The following is a 22,403-nucleotide window of genomic DNA, read 5'->3' as shown; positions in this document are numbered from 1 at the left end:
CGCGACGGTTTTATTTTCTTTGTTTTATCTTGGTTTCGTTTTTAAAAGTTCATTTCTTCGTTATAGCACCCAGACACGGAACTCGTTCCGATGAAGAACTTGGAACGAGAAAATATAGAAAGATCGCAAAGTTTATATACTTTTGATAGGAAAGCAAAATACAAAACGAAATGAGTTTCACGCAAAGCCGACAAATAGTTCGTAAGAGAAATGTAATTTGCAAGAAAACGAAAGACGCCGAGGATTTTAATTAACGAACAATAGAGAAAGAAAATCTCTCAATAGAATTGTGAAAGGCTCTGAAGTTTGGCTTTTGCTAGAAATTGCTTTACTGAAGAAGAATATGTAACGGCCATTCCATATGCAAAATACGTGGCGAAGATATTTCAAAGTGATAACCAACCCCACGTCACACATCCGAGAGGGAAAAGTATATCTGAGAGAAACTTTTACTCCTTTATAGACGGAATAAATCTTGAAGCGAACGATGCATTTATCTCTTATGCATTTGGATATGCACACAGTTAAAACTGGTACGGCTGCTATTTCAATTTGGAGACAGCAATGACAGCACAATTCGATATCCGATTATCCATTAGCGACAGCGGTTTAATACGAAATTTTAAAAGAAATTGCTGTTGACTTTATTATATATGTATCCCTTAATTCCTTCTTTCAAATATGAAAAGATCACATTGAAACAGAAACAAAATATTTTAACATGACTGGTATAAGTTATAACTTGATTTACGGTATTATCGAATTAACTTTACAATGAAAATTAAGTACATTAATCAACTTTCATTATACGAGGTATATTAAAGCCTCGTTCTTATATTATTTCAATATAGCTGTTATTTCAAGAACGTAGAAAGTTTTATCGTGAAATTTGATAAAGCGAAGAAATATTTCAACAACAAATTATTGTTTACTAAGTTATCGAGAAGTTATTGTGAGATATCGAGGTATTAAGATGGAATTTTTAAACACGAATATGAAAATCTCGTAATTCGATTCTATATCCATTATGCGTCGTAAATTTACGTAGCATACGAAATGCACGTGCATAAGCTGAGAGCGAGCAGCAACCATCAGCGCGGGCGGGAGGTTTTCCGGTGAAAAATCGCGGATGCATCGAGCTATGCATATTTCATGCACCACTTCACGATGAAATGAAAACCCCGCTTTCCTTTCCTCGTCGAGCTTGCCACGTTAACACCCCCGGACAAATGCCCGGAGCTTTACGCTCGTAATTAGAAAGACAGCCTGGAGCTCGGGATTTTCTCTGATTTCAGTAAAATTCTTAAATTACTTGAATTAAGTTTGCGGAAATATTATTGAGTGGATTATATTCTGGTAGTATAAATAAAATAAAAGTGCTAAGAGTTAATGTAGTCATCTGAACCTGATTCAGTTGCCGTACTAACAAACTCACCTTTGAAACTTGTTTTAATCCGTTTTAGCATAACATCAAGCATTTGTGTCGGAGTAACGCATGTGTAACAAAATTAACTTTCATCGTTATATCCTTCCTGTTAGAATTATGATAATATATTGTGTTTAGATAAATAAATAGTTATGTCAAAATGTTGCAACCATTATTTTCAGTACTTAATTTGATATTTGGCATCGAGATTCGACTTAGCCATCGAAGAATATCCATCAATTTATTTTATAATAGCAGAAAGAAATAATTCGAAAACTGTTGGATCGTTTATATTCTGGCTGGATTTTCCAATTGGGAAGCAGCCTGCTACTGGCAATTTTCGAAGCTGAGATTCTTTTCCTCGTTTATTTCCCAGCGGTCACGGTAATAGCAGGCATCACTTTTTGCCTTCTGCTAACGTATCTTGTTGCTCTTTCGTTGAGTCTCACTGTGTGCGAAAACGTATCGGCTTCCACTGAGCAGAATCTCATTAAACTAATTATCTATACGTGAATCTTTTTAATAAATCTTCTATTGGTCCCTGTATGTTTCACACGCTGATTCGAGATCATTAATAATTTGGTTGGGAACGTCACAGATCCCACGAAATAAGTCAGAGAGTCAAACTAATATTGTATCTACATATTCCTTACATTGTTAATAATACGTAAAAATGTTATAATTCGTGAAAAGTATGATTAAAGTGATAATAAATATATTTAAAAATTGAGACTTGATTTCCTGAAAAATTGAGATTTGATTTCTTAATACAAAAAATTGAGACATTAAGAAACCATCATTCTTGTAAGATATTCCCTTTTTCCATACAAAAAAAGACTCAACAAAAGATCTTCCAACAATTTCACGGTTCAGAAAACACACTTTTAAGTAGAAGTTTTTAGAACAGAATTTACTACGAGAATGTTGTTAATGCTGGTAACTCCGCAAGATCAATCCAATGATGGTTCCTAATTCTAATTTGATACAAACAGATTTGTTCAATTACGGTATCTTTCGGGCGTGTTACAGCGAGCTGATAAAGAGTCGCACAGGGTGAGTTGTGTACGACAAATTGTTCGACTAATGACCTGATCATTCATTTAATTGTTACAGGCTGATACACTCGTAGCGATTGTTCGCGAAATTGTTTCTCGTGCATCCCCAATTGAACGATCCTCGCCGAAACATAGGAGAAACATATAATATCGGGAGCTTTTCGACAAACAACCGACGCGATAGTCCGTGGTTAGCATTTACACTGGCGTTTGTGACTCCGGTCGAATAATCCCGGAACCTGTTATAGTCAGACACAACCCAAAATAGTCTGATAACCGGCTGAACTGAACCCGAAACAGTCGGCCGATATCCTACCAACTCAACTGTAATATCGATTGCGCCGATTAAATAATTTACATTCCGTATTTGAAAATTTATTCCTTCAAGTGTTAAATAATTTAGTTATCCGAATTAGTCAGTATTAACTAATTTGTTGTTAACTAAGCTTTAAACAGAGTTCCAGTTGGATATCTAATTTGAAATATTGAATAATTCTTGCAACAAAATTCATAGCTGCGGAAATGTTATATTCATTTGAATTTCTCACTAAAAATTGTACAATTAAGAGAGAAGGGTTTTATCTCGTCACTTCTAAATGTATTGATCTTTCCTTGAAATGCTTTGCACAGATCTACTGAAGAGACTGCGGTTTAATGTCAGTGTGATGAAATATATTGTGTGAGAGAGAGAGAGAGAGAGAGAGAGAGAGAGAGAGAGAGAGAGAGAGAGAGAGAGAGAGTGTGTGTGTGTGTGTGTGTGCAGTGTTTAAACGTCGAGTACTAAAGGCGAAACTGCTCTACAGTTGTGAAACACAGTGGTTTTCGTTCACTGCTCGTTTCCATTCAGCGGAAATTTATCGTCGCGATTTCGACGGCTCACAACCGTGAAAAGGGCGTGAATGCGATCGTTGTCGAAGCGTCGCTTCGAAGGGAAAGGGATGAACCGCCTTTGGGAATGCAACAAGTCCGCGAGATGCCTTCTTCTTCTTCTCATTATTCTTTTGTGTCGTTGGAACTTGGCCAAAGATGACCCTCTTGACAACCACTCTCGTTTCGCTTTTCACGTCTTCTTTAGTACTATGTATTCTTCTCTCTAAGATTTTCTTGGCAGCGCTTGATTACCAGTTTGGTGCTCGTGATAATTGCAGATTGCGTCTCTCACGAAATCTATTAGGTCTTGAAGAGATCTTAAACCTCAAATAAAACAGCCTAACCGAATAAAATAGAATCAGAAACATATGTCGCTAACTCGCTAACTTAAAAATGTGGGTAATACTTGACGTTGTGTCGATGACAATATTACTTACAAGTTTATGTTTTTGATCTAGAAGCAGTAAAAATGAAAAGAATATCGGCGATTAGTAATGTCTTAACTGAACATTATAATAAAATTTTTAAAACTATTTCAATTTTTCTCATAATAAAATTCATATTTTAATTTATTTAATAAAATACGTTTTTAAATCACGTTTTTAAATTGAATAAAATTCAAAATCTTTTCCTGAAGATGTTCGCCTAATATAACTATGTTCTTGATCTAGATGAAGTTCTAAATCTATATGAAATAATTTTTTAATTAATAAAAGTTGAATATAGAGATGTACAATTTTTATTGTCGAGGAAGATATTAATAAGAACAAAGCTATTTAAGAGATATGCTGTCTATTAATGACGTAAATCTTTTTTCAAATGTTTTTAATATTTTATGCGCGAATCTGAAGTAAAATTAGAAAATTCATTGTTTAACTCTTCATTATAAAATAAAGCTTTTCAATTAAAAGCGAATTCTCAACATTCATGTGAATCTTTCTTACTTGTGGATCTTTCTCGTTTGTGGATTATTCTCGATTGTGGCACGCTAATTGCAATAAGAAATTCTCGTGTTTGACAATGTGTTATTAAGTGGCATGGCTTACCGAAAGCCGCTTACATGCGTAGAGCGGCTTTGGAAAGCTGCCGTGCTCACTTCACTGCTTTCGATTGCATCGAGATTGCAGATTTCAAAGGGCTTCGTTCGCACTTCTGGTTCACCGTAATGATCAGCTATCTAAATTCGCGAAGCGTTCAATTTCGATCGTATCCTGCGAGATTTCTCAGCACTTTATTCACGATGCAATTTACATTAATGAAGAAATCGATCCGAAAATTTTACTTTCTCCTCTCTCTGCTTGATATAAAACTAGTTTAAATTTAACTTATTTATTACATATGCCAGTTGATGTTTCCTAATAATCTTTCTTGAATAATATATAGAAATAATTTCTATATTTTCCTACAGCCCTCCCTCAATATTCATATAAACCGGATATAATAATAATTTCGTATCGTGCATTGCACAAATGGATCGATCTGATACGTATTAATAACGTAATATTAATATAATATTAATACATCAATCGCTGATGAAAGGTGTTCACCACCATTAACCACCAATTTTGATGTAAATATCTGCACAGTTACGAATGATTTAACGATGCATGATAAATTTCCCTTCATTTTATAATCCCCTCTTTTAATAATCCAAAACGCCTAAGATAGATTTGCTACATAGTTGATACTTATTATCAAATCTTAATTAACATAATATTTTAGCCGCGGGTTTAAATTACTCGAATCTTGTAACCAATACAATACGTCTAAAGTTACATAGAGTTTCCTACCGAACTTGACGATGGAGTTAAGTTGTTAACAACTAGCGGCGAGCATTATCGACTCCTCCATTTGAGATCGAGGGCTGAGAGTCACGCTTGACCCAGGTTCGGTTACCACGACCGCTTTCGCTGAGTACATCATCGACATTCGTAATCGCGAGAGCGATATTATATCATCGACCTATCCCAACGTACGGAACCATGTGTCAGTCCGAACACGAGGGAGTCATCTATTATTCCACACGAAAGATTCTGCAATCATTTGTGTGAATTAGCGTTCCTGGGAATTACATCCGTGGAGTCTCATTGATCGTCATTAGAGAATGCTATTTTAATTTTGCAAGCGACGCGACTGTAATCTGAATTTAATGCTCGCACGTAATTATCTGCATCGCGGATGTGATATGGAAATTATTTCTCAAGAAAAATGATCAAAGACACGATAAGTATAATATATACACATAGATGTCTTAGGAATCCCAAATCTGGTATTAAAATCTCTAATAATGCAAGATAATTTTATCTCAATATGACTAACCTAAACGATTTTTGCTAACATAAGTCCAACATTGAAACTGGGTGATCAGATTTAAAATAAGAAATATTTCTGAAAATTAATTGAATAAAAATGAGACGTATTAGGCGTAATTACCATATTACGAATTTTTTTTATTTTGAATTCTAACGATATTCTTCGAGTGAAACATTAATTAAAGAGATGCAAAAAATATATATAAAATATAATCATAAAAATATTGCCTGAATTTTTCAACCCCTCAATAGAAATGTTGGGAGAAAATCTGCAAGAATATAGCACTAAGATTTTATAAATGCGTCTCTCCTAGGCTTCGTCCATCTTTCTGATTTCGTAGTCTGGAGAAATAGCATTTTACTTATCCTCGAGATTACTTCTAATGCGAAGCTACGAAAGAAATACGGCTTTACGCGTTCTGGGCGTATTTCTATTTCTTTATTTCGCAATTTTAGTGACTCGTGCCGCGACTCCAAAGGTCGTACAAAGTCATGCTCACGAAACTTCTGAATAGCGGAAAAGCGACATCAATCGATATCACTATAATGTGTAAAGAACTTTCAATCCCTTTTACATAATAAACGTGCAATGAGAATCGCACGAGCCAAACATATTTGTTAATACTGCATGTCTTGTGTCGAAACTTTGATCTCATACATTTGTTACACTTTGATACGCATTAGCTTAATTGACAACTTTAGGAAAATTGCAAACGGACAAGGTACCTGAATCTTTATATAGCCGAAGAAACTTTCTATCGTCAAGTATTTGTAATTACACTTTAAATTTTTAATAATAAAATTTTATTTAAGAGACAGATTTATAGATGCTAGAAATTTATACTCTGATCATTAAAATTGCAATACTAAGAAAGGCATGAGAGATATCAAAATAATATTTATATGCCAGATTATTTACGATTACATGGAGTATATGTGGGATTTAAAAGACAAACTGGTATTTTTACTAAATATATCTTATTTTCTTTCATATTCTACCATAACCTATCCATCTTACAAATTTCAATTTAGTATGATGCGTTTTTTTCTGTGCAATTTTAATGGCCAATAATGTATAAGTGAGATAGGCAAGTAGAAGAGCAAATTTTACTCACTAATTTTAGTTCGAACATCAGTCCAAAACGAGCAAAAGCGACTGCATGAAAACTTACTTATTTCAAGATTACAGTGAAGTTCAATACACTTATTGCATAGAAAATTGGTTGCGATTAATACAGAGAAGTTAAATGTAGATACATCATGAACAAATTTATCTCTACATGGAATAAATCTAGAAATTGATTATTTGCTTCTTCATCGAATAGAAATAGAACACAGAATTATCGTACGAGAGATATAACATGCAAAATACAAACAAAGTATAGATAGGAAGTGCGTACAAATTTTAATAATTTTATTAATCTTGCAAGTTCTTTGATATCTTTCGTATTTCTTTCAGTTTTTGTTATCTCACATATGTGTTCTGTTATTCGTTCGCAGGCAAAATTCCGCGTGATGGTGGAGGAGAACGCAGCAACCGGCGCCCGGCTGGATGGCGAGCTGGAACGCGCTAGGGGCGAGTGCGCCACACTTCGGGGCGAATTACGCGACGTTCGTGGCGCCTTACCAATCGTACTGAATAATAACAACGCCGGCAATGGCAGCTCTAACAGTAACAACAATTCTGGTACAGCAACCAGTGTTTCCAGTGGCAACGCGAACCCCGGTCAGGAAGCTGAGCCTCAGCAACAGGCACAACAGGAAGATGGCAAACGGCTTAGCGCTGGCAGCAGCCCCATCGAGAAGAGAAGCTCGGCCAGTGATAAATCCGCCAGTCCCATTGACAAACGGACTAGCCCGGTAGACAGGAAAGATAGAACCAGCCCTATCGAGCGGCGAGCCAGTCCTGTAGGTCTGTAACAAAAGAAATTTTTTATATTTTTAATATCTAATTATTTTCTTTATTCAACTTTCTGTGAACCTTAATTAAACGAACTTTTATTTTGTGAACTGCTCGTTTGATTTTCATGAAACAAGAAATTTAATTGTATCTCGACTTAATGGATCTCGCTTTAAATTACTATCTCTGCTCATATTTGTGTTCATTATTGCGTAATTTAATATTAAAGTAATTGGTGTAATTATACGATAAAATAAGATATTTATATTACGATGAATTTTATAACTTCATAAATTGTTGCAGCTTATTCTGTTACACAATATACAATTTTTAATTTGAAACGTAATTAAGTGCACACGTGCCGGTGAATATTTAAAATCGATTTTTTCGAAAACAAAACCTTATATGAAAAAATTTTATTCTGTTCTTTGTATCATCAATTACGAAACATTCTGTATATCCCATTTAAAAGTCATAATATTTGAACAAGTACCGAGAGCGTATAGCCAGCTCAAAGTGCGATTAGTAATATAAAAAGCCGTTGACTTTAAATAAAAAGATATTTTCGTACAATACTTTCATTGAAGGAGGAAACAAGATCTTAGAAGAACTTCACAGGTTGAATGTTGAAAGTTTATTTCGCGCCAAAGTATTTTCATAAAGACAGCACGGGTACAGAAATGCGTTTAAGCTGCAGGGCAGAAAGTTATCGACTTCGCGCAGGCACTTCGGCGGATAAGACTTTTTAAGAAGTTCGCAAGAATGAAATTTTAAGACGGCGTGGCGAGAATGTTTTTCGTATTTCCACGTTTATCTTAACTTCTCTGGCGAGTTATCCTATATATTTCACAGTTATGTGCTGTTACTTTTATGACTGACCATGATTCATAGTTTTCTCCGCGGCTTGAAACCAGAATTGCCGCCTTTAAACTACTTATTGCAACTCATAAGAGCTGAGTTCTTTATTAGGTTGCAGTAGTTATTTCGTGGAATATGAGGATTTACATCATTTTCGTCCTTTTTAACATATTTGCCCATTCCGAATAATGTTGGATATTAATTCGTCGCAGGGCTAATATTTTGAAAAATACATTTTCTATCAAGATTAAATCTCAAAAATTTAAACTGTATGGCGCTAAATGTAGGCGAGACTACACTTGGGGACATGTTGTACCACGAGACATTCTAATTATTTTTTGAATAATGAGATTTTTTTGATGTTGTCAGCTCAGTTATATCACTTTAGTTGCAAACTAATATAACTGAGTAACCAACATTAAAAATCTCGTTATTATTAAAAAAATAATTATGTCCTTAGGTACCACAGAGTCTCTCTTATACTATGTTTTGACACAAGAAATGTGTTAACGGGTTCATGAAAAACCTATTCACAAAAGATCAAAAATAAAAAGTGTACATTAATATATATTATACAATTCTTGTACACTCTCTCTCTCTCTCTCTCTTCCCTTTTTCTCTTCTCTCCTCTCCCTTCTCTCCTCTCCCTTCTCTCTTGTAGAGGAGAGACACGAACATACTCGCTAAGGGAGAGTAGACCCTGTGTGTAGATGCAAATTCGAGACGAATGCATTCGAAGCATCGTATCGATCATGCGCTTCACGTAGAGGTATTCATCGTCAAGATCGCCGGTTGAATCCATCTTATCGAGCACACTGCATCCGTCTCAGGTCGGACGCACGTTCCAATAAAGGCTGGCTTCATTCCAGCGATTTCTTCGTGCACCAATATAAGTCGTTCTCCGTTCGCTGCTACTTCTTTCCTCATTCTAACCCAATACATTCGAGTGCAATCGTTCACGAGTTGAGTTTTGTACGAGTGTGTCTATCAAGAATCATACTACATCATTTAAGAGCGATTAATGTGACTTTTAAATAAATGCGATTAGATTATGTTGTGTTAAATTTGTTGTACGCTAAATTTATTTAATTTATGATTTAAATTACATATTTATTGCAAATAGGCAGCTATGTTATTGTAAATCTATTAATTAGCTAATTGAATAAAACACACTGAATCAAATGTAGAAATGCTAATTTAAATAACGGTTCATGTAATTGGCATAAATTTGATGTTTTAACTAGGTGAAGAATTTCCTACAATTATTCTAAATAAGAGAAAATTTTAATATATACATACAAATTAAAAAAAAAAATTCTTTTCTATCGTGAAAAACATCAAATATTTACTTCAATAAATATATATATGTATATATATATATATATTTATTTATTTATTTATTTATCTATACATATTTGAGTTTTTCTTGACATTTTAAAGCGTTCTCTCTTTCTTTCTAATTTATTCAAAAAAGTTTGAAAAATTGTCCTATTTTCATCATTAGAACGAAGAAATGGCTCGCCCTGCCGAAGTCCGAGCGAGAAAGCTCGCCGACCATACGCCCCCGCTTTGGAGAAGACACGGCTGGGTGGATCCGGAGGTAGTGTGGATTCTCGATCGGGTAGCGCCAGCCCGGATCGAGGATCAACGAACCGAAGCAGCTTCCTGCACCGTGGTGGCAGCGATCGTTCCAGCGTGGAACGGCTCCGGATATCGGCTAACCGCGACTCCTTGCGATCCAACAAGGAGATGAACGACCATGATCAAAAGGACGTTGATAAGGATCTAGTGGATGGTGATGTGCGAGGCGATGAGGACAATGAACCTCCTGGACCAGCACCAGGCAGCAGACCATCATCCCCAGCTAATTCCCTCGGTACGTTAATAAACTCGGCATTTAATTAACAATGGACGATCAATCGATTTATTTTTCTTTATCCAATCTTGCCTTTTGAACAAAAATACGTCTCAATAGTTATTATTCTTTGTACTGAGAAAATGCGATGAATCTTAGAGTGCTATATCATTCCAATAGATGTATCTATATCATTATAAAAAATGTAAGCCACATTGTGAATTGTGATTTTGAAAATTAATATAAGTGTCGCACAATAATTTATGTTAAAAAAATAATACAAAATTATTTTCATATTTTATTTTATTTCTTCGCTTAATTGCGAATATGCGAAATCTTCTCGTATTTCTTTAAATTTATATTTATTTGAATTTTATACATGTAAATTTATATTTTATTATACATTCATATTTTATTATATTTTATTTATATTATATTTTGTATTTTGTATAATTTATTATATTAGGTGTTGGAATTAATTCGTAGCGTTTTACAAGTGATGGGAAGTACTTTCATTAATGTATTTTTTAATGCTCATGTGAAATAAATAACATTCTTTCATTAAAAACGCTACGAATTAATTCCAACACCTAATACTTTATTATTTTTTATTATTTCATATTTTATTACTTTTATATAACAGAATCTAATTTCGTCCAGATTAAATTCATATATGGAAAGAACGATTTTGCTAAGATATCAATAATAACTTAGGTAAATCTAAATATACTATACAGGTCTCTCTCTCTCTTTCTCTCTCTCTCTCTCTCTCTCTCTCTCTCTCTCTCTCTCTCTCTCTCTGAAAATAATTTTGTTGGACTGATAAAATAGTTATGTATGAAACTCAATCATGATGAGCAATGCTGTTTTGGCATTTTAGCATCCAAATTGAATATCCTACATAATTATTTTTATAGTTACAACAAAATTATTTTCTAAATCTAGTTTTTAGATACTTATTTTTAGTTCAACAAAACCACTTTTTTGTATATTGATCATAAAATATGTATATGAATTAATTCTATTTTTAAATGATTTTTTTTTCTGATGCAGGAATCGGCGACCCGGTGGTGGCGTCTAGATTATCCAATATTCATGGCGGTGGACACGCGGAGCTGGCCAGTGCCAGAAGATTGCGATTGGAGAACGAACGGTTGGTAGCTGAGGTCGCGAGGTTGAGGAGATTGTTGCTGAGCGGTGCAGCGCGCGGCGAAGTCGGCGCCGAGGATGCTGCAATGGAGGAAGAGGCGCGGTTTGTCGCTCTAGAAATGGAATTGCAGCATGCGAAGGAAGCACTCCAGGCCTTGAAGGCTGATCGGAAGCGTCTCAAAGCGGAGAAATTCGATCTTCTCAATCAGATGAAGGCGCTCTACGGCACCCTCGAGGACAAAGAGCGTGAACTCCGCGATTTTATCCGAAATTACGAACAGGTGAGTCAGCGAATGATAAAACTTTCATGACTTTCTCTGAAATATTCTTAGATATTTTTTTTACCCTTCTGTCAATGCATAATTTTTTATCCTTTCATTATTGTATTTTACAAGGTTTCTTAAAAATGTAGAGTGAAAACAAGATAAAGTTTGTGAAGAAAAACTATTCTTTGTTGTTCGAAGAAGAATTTTTGAAGCGTCTTAAAAAACGAAATTTGCATATAAATGTAAAGGTTATTATTATTTAAAATTCAATATAACTACCCCTCCATGCATTAACGAAAGGGTTAATAAAATTGTTTTTCCCAAAAAATATTATAAAATAATGAAAAGTACGGTGAATAAGTGACATCTTATTGCGAGGAAGATGGTCAAGCAATCGTTTCATTCTGATAAAAGATTTAAATGCCAACTTTAAAGTATGTCTTTAGATTCTGTGAAGATATATTAGTTTGAAAAATTCTATTGATATAAAGGAACATCTATTCTCAAAGAGAGAAAAATATCTCTTTTGTGTGCGACAGTTACGATCAGATTTATATGAAAAGATTTCGATAAAATTATTGGAATTGAAGATATTGGAAAGATTTCCGCGATTCTTTCAAGCTTTGACGAGAATACTCTAAGATAGGTTTCTTATCGTTTATAATAATCGGCATCATAAAATGTGAAAATAATATTTCCACAATTCATAACGATGGAGGACTTTTGCTCTCGAGCTTTCACATTTCACATTCGTTAGACATCACATAATTTATCGAAGGAGTCGCATGTGGGAAATTTAATCGCAACATTTTTACATTCCTCGTACAGGAGCAATAAATAGTCGTGAAGTAAATAGTCTCTATGCCGGCTCCGATCGTAATTTGCATGTCTCATATAGAACGATCGATTTTCGATAGGAGCTACGGCGATGAATTAAGAAAGGTGATGGCTGAAACCGGAGAAATGTTCCGCTGTACTCGATATTTATGAACGTTCAATTTTCGAAATTGCCATCAAGCCGTTATAATTCCTTCTATATATATATATATATATATATATATATATATATATATATATATATATATATTCTATATATATATATATATCTTCTTTTTATTACCAATATAAAAATATTCTACGAGAAAAAAAATCCGCAATATATTTACTAATGGTCAAGCCAATATGTAGGACGGGCGATGAACGAAACAAGAGTTATATAGTTGAATTGCTGGGTCATTCACTTTTTAGAACGATTCACTTTTATAAGGTTTATGACTACGGCAGTGCTTGAAATATAACGTTCGAGAGGAAGCAATCCTCACCTTTTTCTAGAACAAGATATTAACTACCGTTGGCATAAAAAAGCGACTCCGCGACGAGAGCGTAGGATTTATAAATATCTAGCTTATGAAATTATTTTGTGTCGGCGCGTCTATTCAACTTCGTTTTCGTGTGACAGTATCCATTAACAATGTCTAACTTTGGACTTTTAAATCTCTCAACAAAGGACAGCCAAATTAAAATTCAAATTAAATCGAACTGACATTGCATATTGTTAAAAGAAGGTTCTGCTGAGATTCGAAATCTCTGAGAAAGAAGAAGTACTTGATCTTGTTATCGTAACTGTGTGTTGTTCGATAAAATTGATACAATTTGTCGATCCAACAAGCGAGCGGTTTAACTATAAAAGCTAACAAAATTTTCTGCTCACTAAAGTGGCCGGTTAATGAAAATTGAGAACAACGCAAAACGAGCGACTAACGAAACCGCTTCACGGCGGGTTTTAATTTCGCCTCTAATGCGTCTTTATGAAGCGACGAGGAAATATCGGGAGAGGAAAAAAGCCCGGGAGGGTCCATCGTTCGTGCAACAACGATTCCCAGAGCCGCCATTGTATGGACGTAGTTAAAAAACTTTTATATACGCAATCGGTACCGCTGCGGGCAGTTAATCAGTAATTGGCTCGTTCTTGAAACTTTATTAATCCATAACAGCACGTAAAAAATGTTGTATGAAGACGCCCGTGATGTCAAACGTTAAAAGAAAGAATATTAAACGTTATGATATTAAATATTAAAAAACATTATAAGAAAAGTAAAAGAGATTTGTCGTATATCAGTATTTGTCGTATAAGAGTAAAAGTTATCAACAATTTAAAAGCACTTTTGACGATCGTTCAACCATGCTTCAATTTTCCAAAGCGCATGTTGCGCTCGCGGCTGCAAGCGACATCATGCCGGTACACGACAGCAATTTTGCCTGTTAAATACTTTCATTAAACTTGCCGGAATTTCTCATTTTGTCGAGACCGTTATAGCCGCAGTTATTTCAACTGCGTTAAATGAACATCGGCATCCGGGAACAATGTACACAGCCAGATGCATTGGACGTGTGATCTTTCAACTTTATCACTGAAAAAAGGCGCCATTGTTAAACTTATTAGCAACTCGTAGTATACTATTATGGTAGAGATGTATATTTTATGCAATTTGATGCTGATGCTCGTATCACATATCGACTTGATCTAGCCTCGAGCTAATTTCTCTCGAGATAAGATACAATGAAAGTGGGTGAAGTCATTACCTAGAGAAGGCTTAAGGACCAACTTCGAGAGCGCATCGCGATTGCCTCTCGGTATAATGGGGCCGTTTTGGTCTTAAGCCAATATGTAACGATGTGCCGAGACAAAGCGAGGGAATGTGGCAAGCTTTTGTCGCTACCGATTGTTATCAACTTTGGAACAAAGACCTGATTCAGTCTCGATTCACGAAAGGCCTGAGATTGGTATGCTTGTGCCTCAGAAGGCCTACGTGAAACGGTTCGTGCACAGACGCGAGATTATTCAGGAAACATGCGGGTCAAATCTCACTTTGTTTGTAACAAAATTAGTTGCGAAAAATAAAATGCGAAAATTAAAATACAAAGTTGAGAGATAAATTAAGAAAACAACAAATAACGAAAAGGTCTTATCGATTGGATCTTAATATTTAATGTACGAATTAATAAAGATACCCGTTATGGAATGTAAGAAAATCCAAGGCTTGAATGAACTGAGATATTTTTCATAATAAATTATTTACAGTTTTTTAAGATTAATTTATTAACATCAATATTATTAAATTATTTGGCAATTTAATTTGTGATATTACTATACCAGTACGGTTTAAGATTGCTTTAGAAAGACTGAAAATGATTTCGACATGCAGTGGAATGGAACACATGAGTCTAAATTTTCTAGAAATAAAATTAGTGAAATAAAAGTGTTTTTTTTTTAATAATTTTTCCTTATAAATAATAATTAGAATGTTTAGATGTCGGAAAAATGTTGAATTATATATCGCAAAATAAATATAGGAAACGAACTATTATTAGCAGAGATTAGCGCAGTTGTAAATTTATGATAGCAACTTTGTTTTTTTTATGTCAAGATAACGTTATTGGCATGTAAAGAGCACTAAGAATAATTAATAGTAATGTTCCGGACAAACGAAATTGCTGGGCGAAGATCAAAAGCATCGTGCTGTTAGTCATGATGTTGGTATTTTAATAAAAATATTATTACGCAATTCATGGTATCACGGACAAAAGAACGTGCAATTAATTAATAAGATTCCGCGCTTTTATAACGTACGCTTAGTGCCCCTTTGCGTGAATATCAAGAAGATAGAATTTTTAAACGCACCGGAATGGAAATCTAACAGCTTGCATTAAGCAAAAGAGAGCGCGACATATTACAAAGAAAATTAATGCATAAGAAGAATGAATCTAATTGCTATACATAAAAATTTACATAAAACGTTTAACTAAATTTTATTATGTTAACATATGCCTTACATATTTTTGCAAATTGAAGACGTATCCGGATAAAATCTTCTTATTAAAAATATTTTGTCTGTGGAATTTTAGCTAACAGTATCAGCCAAAAAATCAACAAAAAAACCCCAACATCAATCAATAAAAAATTTTATTGTATAAATACGCCCTGAAACACCAACAGTAAAAAACAAACTAACGAATTATTTGGCATTTAATGACTCATACAATGCGATATTTAGCTGCAGTTTTAAATAAATAAAGTTTTAGTTAAAAAAATAAAATATTTTAACGTAAGTGGGTCTAAGTAAACTTTCACATGAATATTTATTAGAATTTTATTAATATAAATTTGGTTTAATTTGTAATCTTATTTTCTCATCGTACTACAAAACGCGATTTTACATTTTAAGAATCAAAGCAAACGAAAAAATTCAATAAATTATAAACGAATAAGAAAATTTTGTTCAAATTTTATACAAATACTCAACTATATTAATATATGTATAGACAATTTATGAAATTTTTCTATTTTTGGTAATACTTGCTGTAACATATATTTAAATTTTTTCATTGCTTTTCTACGAGTCGCATAAATTTCTAAGAAATATAATCGCTACAAATCGCTTTTGTTTTATCAAGAGTAAGAAATGATCTTCCGTTTGTTGCACTCCTATTTGATTTAGATCTCTCGAAAGTTAAAATTTCGCTACTCATTTATTTGAAAAATGATATCGTTTCTCTGAGGAAAGTTTCTGATAAAAATATCAAACTAAGTGTCACCGACAGCAGTAGTACATGCATCGCCGTAAGATTTTTTCTTGTGTTGCCTTTATCATTCCGAAAGAATACACGCATTTTACAGCGGTTTTCCCTACTCCATAAAGCGCGTCATCAATTTTTCTTCACTTTTATCTTTCTTCCTTCTTTCTACAGTTGTCCGTCTCTTTCTCCTTCTGCATAATCCATTTCATCTCTTGGCAAGTGCGAACATATTACTACGTTCAGTACACGGTCTTATGATTTTCTATCTTGTATTATCTTCAATTTTCTCTTCTTCACGAGATTGCGACTGTACACATAAATGAGTAGAAGAAAACGCTAAGATATATAATAATATCTTCGACTGATAATTTACTGATTTCTGGTGTTCACGAAATTCGAGACAAATTTTTTTAATTCAATTCTACTATTTTTAATTTTAAATGTTTGTGTTCCAAATTCTTTCTATAACGATTAATTTATATTTTCAAATAAAGGGATTGTTTTTATTTTCCTCAAGTTTTATAATGTCTCGATATCTATCATTCAATTTAGAAGCCCTTACAGAAATTTTATACCAGCCAATACTGAAGTAATTAATTACCTGTTTTAAATATTGAAAGCACTGTTGTTCAGTACTTTTAATACTTTAAATAAGTAATTAATAACTGTCTTTCAGTAATAAATTGGCTAGTATTCAATTGCAGTATTCGATTTCTATAAGGCTGATAGACATGTTTGTGCCCATTTACGTGTTCATGTACTATCTCTTTCAGTCTGCCCGCCTTTGTTCGATTTTGCGAGCCTTGATGTGTTCCCGGCCCTTCTCTGCTTATCATCCAACGTCATAGCCCGGCAATGCGCTTATGAAACGTTGATGGAATTACCTCCTTCCCCGTCCGTCCCTGCTTTCCCCTTTGCCGAAGCTTCCAAACTGCTTAGGTTTTTCTCTTGCATCTCGCTGCCACGGGAAATTGTAGACATTATCCGTACATTTATATACAGTAGTCCGCTTCCAAGGAATTTAATTTACTCGAATGCTTTATGAATGTTTATGAACGCAGCGATCCTGCTAAAGTTATAATAGAGGTACATAATGAACGTATACAAAGCTTAGTAATAAAAAAATTATTGCCTCAAATTCCTCTTAATTCCTACAGAGCTTATGAAGTGCTCGTTTTATCTCTTAAAATTATTAATTAGCGATACACTTTGTGGAGCTAATCTCTATTTAACCAATATTTTTTTAATATAATATACACATAATGTAGGAGAGTAGAGCATTACAATTGGATTTTTGGAGTGTCTTTCACGTGTGATGAGTCATTTTAACGTCGCAATTATATAACGAAGAATTTTGTGTTTATTTGGAGCAATAATTTTTGAGAATGTAACCACGACGTGTCAACAATGAACGCTCGGATGATTCGCAACGTCTGTAGTAACCGTATTGCCACAAAGTTTAGCCGATAAACCTTGCTGCAACACCTGTTATACGTACGACAGAGTTACTTGAGCTCGAGGTAGAGATAAGTGGATTAACTTTGCTGTAGCCGATATCGTCGACGGAGTGGCTAATAGTCGATGGTAAACGTCATGTCTGTTAGCGTGTTAAAATATAATCGCGCCCTTCGCGGGCATTGAGTTATCCCTTCGCAAAAATGTCTTGTTGAAACTAAGCAGTTACCTGAGCGTTCTTTACTGAACTTTAATTATATTGAATGTGTCATATTTCAAAATCTTGTTAAGCAAAAAAATTGAAAAAGTTTCAACGTAAAAGTATAACAGTTTATCTTGATCAGCTAAAATGACTAAATAAAACAATTTCTCTTTTAAAATTCGATTACCAAATTGTCTTAACTCTAAATGTTCTCTATGAAAGATTTCTTCTTTTTGCTTATAAAATTATGATCTCTTTGAAAATCTTAAAAACGACATAAATGCTATTTGGCAGACAGATATATGGTGAAATTAAGTTAGTTTTGATGATTGATAGAGTAAACTTTACCAACTTATGCATGATAATAATTAAAAAAATTACATTTTTTTAATTACGTCACTTTTTAAGTAAAAGAATGGCATTATTTATAGTTTTACCTCAAAATATGATGTCAACAACAGAAAATTAATATTACTCTGTTCAAGATGATTTTATAATAAGTATTGATTTTATCATTGAAAATTAATAATTATTTTATATGTTTATTCAATTATACGATATGTTGCATTCACTAAGTATTAATTATGCTTCTAACATGACATGAAATTTTTGATAGAGAATATCAATCAAGTCCGTGTCACGCATTTCAAAATTCAAGTCGTATCTCGAATGCCCTCTCGCCTGTTTTCTAAGACCTGTATCCAGGCGATATTCTCAAGATAATTCGGACTGCGCGAAACAGTTTTCGCGAGCATCATTTAACATTTTCATAAATATCAATCAAATGTCCTTCGATTTAATTCCCAGCGGCTATTTGCTCTCACCGCCATTATTAGTTCGTTAACTGTTTGACAAAATCATCGCTTACCGGTGCGGTTAAAGTTATTTCGAATATCGTCAAATATCGATCATTACTTCGTGCTTCCGCGCGTAATCTCTCTTTCTCTGTCAGATTCCAATTAATTATTAACTCATTTCATATTCCGCAAACGAATTTTGCAATGTTAATTTTACAAGGTTGATTGATATTATTACATAATATCGAAACATTTGAAACAATTATTATCTCTGCAACGGGAATAAATTTTTTCCAGCACATTTATTTTTTGTTTTTTATACCACAAAAATTTCTCTCACGAGAGATGTATATTAAAGTATTAAATTGTGTTTCGCCACTTTAATCACAAGTCTGTTGCGTCATTCATGTACTTTGCTTCCAACGCGTAACTCATAGTAATCAAATGAAATGTACACTGAAAAATATATTCTAATTAAAACAACAGATAGCCTGACAGCAACAGATAACAAGAACATTATCGTAATCGAAAATTCTGTTTGTCTTTATCAAAATACCATTCTTATTAAATTCTTTTATTGATTTAATCAGAACATTTCTTTCAGTACATAATTTCTGCAACGTGTTATGATCTATGTTTTAACTGTAGAGACTTTCGTCTCTATAAATTCAATTCATCTCTCTTCCAATTTTCACAAAGCGTAAGTCGAATTCTTAGTAAAAAGAAGAGAAAAACAATTTGCTTGATCGCTGTGCTCCTCGCAATTTTCAAATCACGTGCATGCTACTACGGTAGATGGTGAAGGTTTTGGGGGCGGAGTTACTGCCCGGACATGGTCCTTTTGACCGTTGATTGCAGCGGATGCGGGAGAACGAGGCGACCCTGGGACGTCTTCAGCAGCAAGGAGCCGGCATGCCTTCGGAGGAACGCGAACGGGAAAGGGAGAGGGAACGTTGGAGTCTTCTAAGGGCAGCGAGAGACGAGGCCGATCGAAGTCTCAGCCTCGCGGCTAGTTTGGCCGACAAAGAAGCAGCCCTTTCGCACGCACATGCGACCATAAAAGAGGTGAGTTTCTTGTGTCGAACATATACGTGTTATTCTGTATCTAAACGAGTTTAAAATCGACGGAGTCGTTTGTTTCAGTAATTTCCAAGAAATTCAGCAAAATCGAATCGCTTCATATATATGATTACGAATTAAAAATTATAAAAAAAAAAATTAATTTTTCGCGACTTAAAAGATATCGCTGCGTTAATAGAAAAATGGCATATAAAAAGAATAGCAATTTTTATTATAAAAGAATATTTTTATAAAATCCTAAATTGAAACGTTTTAACTAACATAGTAAATGTACAATTTTTACACACAAAAAATGCTGTAAAAAGTTTTAACATTCTAACAGCCACTTTAAACTTTTTACATCATTGTTTTGGTCCAAACAAAATTATTTTCAGATTTATAGCTAAATTTTTAGATACTTCAACAAAACTGTCTTTCCTGTGTATACTTCTTATATATTTTTGCATGAATTATGAATTGTTTTTTTAAAAACATAATGTATATAAAGAATTGACTTCAATATATAATTAGATAATTAATCAAGATCAAAGACACAAAATAAATAATTATTTTATAACAATTTAAAAAATATTTTTAACAATTCTAACAATTCTTTTTGGTACCAATTATACCTATATATTTCAATAGAAGAATTATACCTATATTTCAAGATAATAATTCAGGTAATTCTTTTGGACTCTTTTGAATATTGATATCTATAGTCAAAATATGATATTTCTATAGCAATTTTCTTTGCTCAGCGATATTTCCAGATTTCTTTTGCTCAGTTGACGCAGACCGTTATAACGGCCAACGTCTCAAAGTATGCCTCTGTATCGTTGCAGCTGCAACGTCAGCTGACAGAACGCGGCGGTGGCGGTGGCGGGATTTGTTTGAGCGATCAGGAGTCCCTAGTATCGTTTCCACGAGGCAGCGTGAACGGTGCTGCGACGCCTGGAGCCGGCAGCAGCAGCGGCGGCGGCGGTGGCGGTGGCGGTAGCTGCGGCATTATTCCTCATGTGAATTCCCAGCCACCCTTGGGCACCGAGCTCGGCATGTCCGTGGGTAACGTGGGTGGCGGACCGGGTGTAGGAGGATCTTCCGGCGGCCAGGCCGGCGATCGTGGCAGCTGCAGCGCAGACAGCGGCGTCCGCGGGTCCAGCGATCGCGAGAGTGGTGGTGCAACCAGCGTTGGCGGAAATCTCTCGGATTCTACGACGGATGGTGAGAATCACTTTGGTAGCGATTAGACCTGTTCTTTTTTTAGTTACACCGAGCGCAATATCCATGAAATTATACTGTGAGGTATAAAATATCCTCTGATAATGGGGAGAAGAGAGAAGAAAAGAATTGTACAGGAAAGTGCAAAAAATGAAGAAAGGTAGAAAGAAAATGTATCTCGTAAAGAGGATTTTGCTTCGTGCCAAATCCTCTTTCTCTTTTGCGATGATATAAGGTTGCTTTAGCTAATCTTTTCACAAGCGTCTCTTTACACATTTCTATATAGTCTTTTTAAGTATATCAAATTGTATAACGTGTAAACTGAATTTGATTGCTGAATTAAAATGAAAATTAATGTGGTGTCAATGTATAACAGTCAATATCATAAACTCAACTTATTGTATTTTTAATCTTAAATATAGATTTCGTCTTATATCCATGAACTAAAACATTTATGCATTTATGAATTTATACAATTTTCTCAATTCTAATTAATGAATATGACGCTTGTTTCGCTATAAAAATATCATGACAAACAGTAAAGTTAGAAACACATAAGAAAATGTTAAGCCATAAGAGTATTTAAGCAGTAAAGGAATCATCCAATCACAGTAGAGAACGTAAAATAGTCCTCTATTCTGATTGGTCGATTCACTTATTGTGTTTTACGTCTTACTACCTTACGTTTTCTAATGTGTTTCTGGCTTAACACTGATTCTATAGCAGAATTCGTCATTAACAATATTACGACGAAGGAACATTTTTGAGGAGCGTTGGTTTATCTGAAGTTACTATTAATCACAATCGGAGTGACACCCGCTCAGGAGATAATGACTCCGACGTTTAGTTGCAACGAGCCCCAAGATTAATCGTCTAGTCAGAAGGGATTGCCAGTGCACATCCGGCTAAGTACCAGTTTGAAAAATAGTTAAACCGGCATCCGTCAGTCGCGAATGTTAATCGAACGTAGGTGGTAGAGGTCTAATCGAACACACGCTTTCTTCATGTATTATTCAGCTAATCGCCGTGCCGTTGCATCAAAACGGTTTGATCGATTGGGTTTCCAGCAAACATTCGCGATCACCGCAGACGGTTTGGGATTTGATGCGCGTGCATGATTTTCAGCGCGAAAGATGCACTTTGGAATGCGCAGAAACGTTCGAATCTCAGGATTATATAAACTCTTACTAAGTTACATTAACAAGTTAAACATTTACCCGGGATATTACCGTCCTGCCTTTTAACGTTCTTAACGAGAGAAACTGCTTTTAACGAAAGGATTTTGATAATGTAATTACAACATATTTACATATATATTTATGATTAATTGATTTATGAATATTATTGATTAAATCAGGCACGGTATAGTTAATGAGGAATTAATTTATGAATCACACAAT

The 22,403-nt window shown here is 34.4% G+C and overlaps 1 protein-coding gene across 11 annotated transcripts in view; it reads left to right on the top strand.

Annotated features, from left to right (window-relative positions):
* The window catches only part of Liprin-gamma (liprin protein kazrin), a 158,425-nt gene that overhangs the window by 120,089 nt on the left and 15,933 nt on the right, over positions 1–22,403 (top strand). For all 11 annotated transcript variants that reach the window (XM_087414186.1, XM_011055433.2, XM_011055432.2 and 8 more), the window contains 5 exons: positions 7,164–7,575; positions 9,926–10,297; positions 11,330–11,706; positions 19,582–19,788; positions 20,628–21,006. In XM_087414186.1, coding sequence (XP_087270312.1) covers positions 7,164–7,575; positions 9,926–10,297; positions 11,330–11,706; positions 19,582–19,788; positions 20,628–21,006 — 1,747 coding nt within the window. The remainder of the gene's footprint in view (positions 1–7,163; positions 7,576–9,925; positions 10,298–11,329; positions 11,707–19,581; positions 19,789–20,627; positions 21,007–22,403) is intronic.

The sequence above is a fragment of the Acromyrmex echinatior genome, chromosome 15 (genome assembly GCF_024713525.1).
Source record: "Acromyrmex echinatior isolate Ae372 chromosome 15, ASM2471352v2, whole genome shotgun sequence".
Taxonomy (NCBI): Eukaryota; Metazoa; Arthropoda; class Insecta; order Hymenoptera; family Formicidae; genus Acromyrmex; species Acromyrmex echinatior.
The sequence above is the reverse complement of the archived record's forward strand: the minus strand, read 5'-3'. Positions and strand labels throughout refer to the sequence as shown.